The sequence below is a fragment of the Rhinopithecus bieti genome, unplaced genomic scaffold (assembly GCF_001698545.2).
Source record: "Rhinopithecus bieti isolate Rb0 unplaced genomic scaffold, ASM169854v2 scaffold_7967, whole genome shotgun sequence".
In the NCBI taxonomy this organism is placed as follows: Eukaryota; Metazoa; Chordata; class Mammalia; order Primates; family Cercopithecidae; genus Rhinopithecus; species Rhinopithecus bieti.
In genome coordinates, this window is record NW_016806112.1 from 1,785,912 (window position 1) to 1,791,365 (window position 5,454).

Below are 5,454 nucleotides of genomic sequence, written 5' to 3' on the forward strand. Positions count from 1 at the left end.
TGGTATTACAGGCGTGTGCCACCACGCCCAGCTAATTTTTGTATTTTTATAGAGATGAGGTTTCACCGTGTTAGCCAGTATGGTCTTGATCTCCTGACCCTGTAATCCGCCCGCCTCGGCTTCCCAAAGTGCTGGAATTACAGGCGTGAGCCGCCGTGTCCCGCCACAAATGAATTTTTCGTTGTAAAGTTGAGGCGAGGCACAGCGGCTCATGCCTGTAATCCCAGCACTTTGGGAGGCCAAGGCGGGCAGATCGCTTGAGGCTGGGAGTGCGAAACCAGCCTGGCTAATATGGTGAAACCCCATCTCCACAAAAAAAATACATACAAAAATTAGCCAGGCATGGTGGCGCGCGCCTGTAATCCCAGCTACTCAGGAGGCTGAGGCAGGAGAATCGCTTAAACCCCGGAAGCGGAGGTTGCAGTGAACTGATTTTTCACCAGTGCACTCCAGCCTGGGGGCGACAGAGTGATACTCCGTCTTGAAAAAATATATATATATAAAAGTATTAGCAATAGAATGAAGTCCACCTGGTTATCAGTCCTAACTCCATCACTCACCAGCTCTGTGACTTGTTTAGTTATTTAATCTTTTTCAGTCTCAATGTCCTCATCTGGAAAATGGGAAATGCCTACCGAGTACTGAACTGTCAAGACTAAATAACACATGAAAAGCACACTGAACAATGCTTAGTCTACGTAGGCTTTCAGCAAATAGCGGTTTCTGTTATTTTTTGCAACAGGATGTTATATGAGGCATTATCAAGACGATTTTCGCCTATCAAATGTGTTGTCTGTGTGCACATCAGACCTTTTCCTGGAATTAAGGTAGAAAAGTATCAACAATAAGGGATGGGGAAAGTCTTGTAAATGATAACCTCAGCCTCAGAGGGAAACGATGGGCAGCGGAGGGGAAAATAAAGGGTGGCAAGTTAGAAAAATTAGACATCCAAGGTGGGAGGGCTGGCACTGGAGCGGGTTGCCACAGTAGGGAGGGGACTCAGAGCTGAAGGCAATTCATTTGGCCGGGCTTGTCCTGTGACTTACTGTGGGGCAGAGCAATGTGGAGAGGCCTGGTAAAATGGCTGGGTAAGGGTGCAGAGGGGACGTAACTGGCAGGAAGGAGCCAAGATTCGTGGTCGAACAGAGTCCAGACCAGCTCGACCTGTGAGCAACGAATGGCCCTGGGACTCGCATACCCCAATACCGGTAGTGGCCGTGAAGGGCAAAGAAATGTGTTCTGAGGCGATCCCAGCATCTAAGCTGCGACCGGTCTACTAAGAGACTGGATGGAAGCTGGGAAGAGAAAGTTGCTTCCCGCTTCGGGATGAAGGATGGAGTTGGGGAGAACAAGCAGTAGAGAAGGAAAAGATTCAGATCCCACAGCCCCGGGGGATCAGTTGTGCTGGACCTACTCCGACCCCCTAGGGCCGGGAGTGAAGGCGGGACCTGTGGGGTTACCAGAGGAAATGCCTCGGGGTGAGAAGTCGCAGGAGAGATAGACAGTTGCTGAACCAATGGAACCAGGGCATGGGGCGGATGTTATCTACCATTGGTGAACGTTGGAAACGAATAGCAGCCACTGAATCAGCTGGGGGGGGCGGAGCAGTGACGTTTGTTGCGGAGGAGGCCGCTTCGAATCGGCGGCGGCCAGCTTGGTGGCCTGGGCCAATCAGCGGCCTCCAACGAGCAGGGCCTTTACCAATCGGCGGCCTCCACGACGGGGCTGGGGGAGGGTATATAAGCTGAGTAGGCGACGGCGCGGTCGACGCCGGCCGAGATAGCACAACCAGACAGACTCATTGGGGTGTTTCGCTAGTGTGAGAGGTAAGCGCCGCGGCCTGTATTTCCAGACCTGCCCTTCGCCTGGTTCGTGGCGCCTTGTGACCCCCGGCCCCTGCCGCCTGCAAGTCAGAAACCGCGCTGCGCTCCTGTGCTGCGGCCTGTGGCTGGACTGCCTGCGACGCCCTGCCTGGTGCTGCCCGACTGGTTGGCAAGATGAAGCTCTCCCTGGTGGCCGCGATGCTGCTGCTGCTCAGCGCGGCGCGGGCCGAGGAGGAGGACAAGAAGGAGGATGTGGGCACGGTGGTCGGCATCGACCTCGGGACCACCTACTCCTGGTAAGTGGGGTTTGCGGATGCGGGGGGACGGGGCGTAGCCGCCTGGCCTGGCGTGAGAAGTGCGGCGCTGATGTCCCTCTGTCGGGTTTTTCTGCCAGCGTCGGCGTGTTCAAGAACGGCCGCGTGGAGATCATCGCCAACGATCAGGGCAACCGCATCACGCCGTCCTATGTGGCCTTCACTCCTGAAGGGGAACGTCTGATCGGCGATGCCGCCAAGAACCAGCTCACCTCCAACCCCGAGAACACGGTCTTTGACGCCAAGCGGCTCATCGGCCGCACGTGGAACGACCCGTCTGTGCAGCAGGACATCAAATTCTTGCCGTTCAAGGTTCGACCGGGTTTTTCTTGTCCAGTTAGAGGACGGGTGGGTGGTGGGAGTATTTAGAGTTATAAGTCTCTGGAAAAGTGTTGAGACATCAGTTGAAGGCTATAGACATGATGTATGTAATAACTTTAATAATCTTAGTATGTTACAAAACTTAAGACAGTATAGTTGATATCGTACTCTGTCTACAATAGTTTAGGAATAAAAGACCGATTAAAACTGAACTTTATGAGACACCTATACTCCCTGAAGTATTTCTAGTCAATTTGCAGCCCCAAGGGACCGAAATAAACCAAATTGTGGGGATCGTACTGGGTCTTTTAAACTTTGAGATGTCATTGCATCTGTGTCTGAAAACAATAATTCTTTAAAATAGGTGGTTGAAAAGAAAACTAAACCATACATTCAAGTTGATATTGGAGGTGGGCAAACAAAGACGTTTGCTCCTGAAGAAATTTCTGCCATGGTTCTCACTAAAATGAAAGAAACCGCTGAGGCTTATTTGGGAAAGAAGGTAAATATTTCTAGAACAATGTTAAGTATTTTTTGATCATTAGTGTTCTTGGTTGGCTGTTATGTATAGAAGCCATCATGGTTTCAAAAATTTTAATCAGAATGGTATTCATGCTTGTCAAGTCGTTATTGAGTCCTTTACTATAAGCCAAACAAAATAGACTTTTCATGTATTATTTAATGCTGACAATTCCAGGAGCATAACATTTTATATGTTATACTCATCAATAAATTGGCTTAAAAACTAAAGTGATGGTTTTACTATATATTTTTTTTTTTTGAGAGGGAGTCTTGCTCTGTTGCCCAGACTGGACTGCAGTGGCATGATCTCAGCTCACTGCAACCTCTGCCTCTTGGGTTCAAGCAGCTTTCCTGCTTCAGCCTCCCAAGTAACTGGGACTACAGGCACACCACCACACCTGGCTAATTTTTTTTTTTTTTAAATTTTCAGTAGAGTCAGGGTTTCTTCACATTGCCCAGGCTGGTCTTGAAATCCTGACCTCTGGTGAATCCTCCTGCCTCAGGCTCCCAAAGTGCTGGGATTACAGGCACAAGCCACTGCCTGGCCAGACTGTAATTTGAATAAGGGTTAAACTGTGTGACAATACACTTAATTATCTTTTATCCTTTTAGGTTACCCATGCAGTTGTTACTGTACCAGCCTATTTCAATGATGCCCAACGCCAAGCAACCAAAGACGCTGGAACTATTGCTGGCCTAAATGTTATGAGGATCATCAATGAGCCGTAAGTATGAAATTCAGGGATACGGCATATTTGCCAAATAGTGGAAATGTGAAGTACTGACAAAACTTTTCCCTTTTTAAATCTCCTAATAGTACGGCAGCTGCTATTGCTTATGGCCTGGATAAAAGGGAGGGGGAGAAGAACATCCTGGTGTTTGACCTGGGTGGCGGAACCTTTGATGTGTCTCTTCTCACCATTGACAATGGTGTCTTCGAAGTCGTGGCCACTAATGGAGATACTCATCTGGGTGGAGAAGACTTTGACCAGCGTGTCATGGAACACTTCATCAAGTTGTACAAAAAGAAGACTGGCAAAGACGTCAGGAAAGACAACAGAGCTGTGCAGAAACTCCGGCGTGAGGTAGAAAAGGCCAAACGGGCCCTGTCTTCTCAACATCAAGCAAGAATTGAAATTGAGTCCTTCTATGAAGGAGAAGACTTTTCTGAGACCCTGACTCGGGCCAAATTTGAAGAGCTCAACATGGTATGTTACTTGTTTTCTGCTTTGCTAATGAGATCTCATTAGACTCTGAATTCAGGACATTGCATCTAGATACTTAGATAACAGACATCACGGTAACCATGTCTTTTTTTTCTAGGATCTGTTCCGGTCTACTATGAAGCCCGTCCAGAAAGTGTTGGAAGATTCTGATTTGAAGAAGTCTGATATTGATGAAATTGTTCTTGTTGGTGGCTCGACTCGAATTCCAAAGATTCAGCAACTGGTTAAAGAGTTCTTCAATGGCAAGGAACCATCCCGTGGCATAAACCCAGATGAAGCTGTAGCATATGGTGCTGCTGTCCAGGCTGGTGTGCTCTCTGGTGATCAAGATACAGGTAGGTCATGATCACAGCATCTTTCATAGTGATTCAGTAGCTTGATGGAAGATTCATTAGCTATTGCTTTAGAAAATAGCAGAATATGAGCAACAAGGTTACACATGTAGTAAAGGGTATAAGTGAAGACAAGACTGGGGTAGTCTCAAGATCATTAGCAACTGTTTAATTCACTGCCTTTAAGATGTGTGTGTTACAACCTAACCAAATGCTAGAGACACAAACTTTACATAGCTCATAGGGAGAACTTGAATTAGAAGTTAAATAACTTATCCTTACAGGTGACCTGGTACTGCTTGATGTGTGTCCCCTTACACTTGGTATTGAAACGGTGGGAGGTGTCATGACCAAACTGATTCCAAGGAACACAGTGGTGCCTACCAAGAAGTCTCAGATCTTTTCTACAGCTTCTGATAATCAACCAACTGTTACAATCAAGGTTTATGAAAGGAATTTCTTAAGTTTTCTAAAATTGTTTTTTTTTTTTTTTTTTTTTTTTTGAGATGAAGTTTTGCTCTGTTGCCCTGGCTGGACTGCAGTGACATGATCTCCGCTCACTGCAACCTCCGTCTCCCGGGTTCAAGTGATTCTCCTGCCTCAGCCTCCAGAGTAGCTGGGATTACAGGCATGGACTACCATGCCTGGCTAATTTCTGTAGTTTTAGTAGAGATGGGGTTTCACCATGTTGCCCAGGCTGGTCTCCAACTCCTGACCTCAGGTCATCTGCCTGCCTCTGCCTCCCAAAGTACTGGGATTACAGGTGTGAGCCACCACGCCAGGTCTATCAATCATGGCATATTTTAAAAGAACATGACTTAATATGATCTATTGAAATGGCAAGGGAACTAAGTAACTGCTGTTTTCAGATGGGGGTCTTAATTTGAATAATGTTTTATATCTAGATATTTAGCAT

At 47.2% G+C, this 5,454-nt stretch overlaps 1 protein-coding gene across 1 annotated transcript; it reads left to right on the forward strand.

Annotated features, from left to right (window-relative positions):
• Positions 1 to 1,622: 1,622 nt before the first annotated feature.
• HSPA5 (heat shock protein family A (Hsp70) member 5) lies at positions 1,623 to 5,420 on the forward strand. The gene is made up of 8 exons (XM_017874757.1): positions 1,623 to 2,119; positions 2,218 to 2,449; positions 2,823 to 2,960; positions 3,593 to 3,705; positions 3,798 to 4,188; positions 4,304 to 4,541; positions 4,823 to 5,015; positions 5,408 to 5,420. Exons 1-8 carry the CDS (start codon positions 1,998 to 2,000, stop codon positions 5,418 to 5,420), a joined length of 1,440 nt encoding a protein of 479 aa, XP_017730246.1. The 5' UTR covers positions 1,623 to 1,997.
• Positions 5,421 to 5,454: the final 34 nt, after the last annotated feature.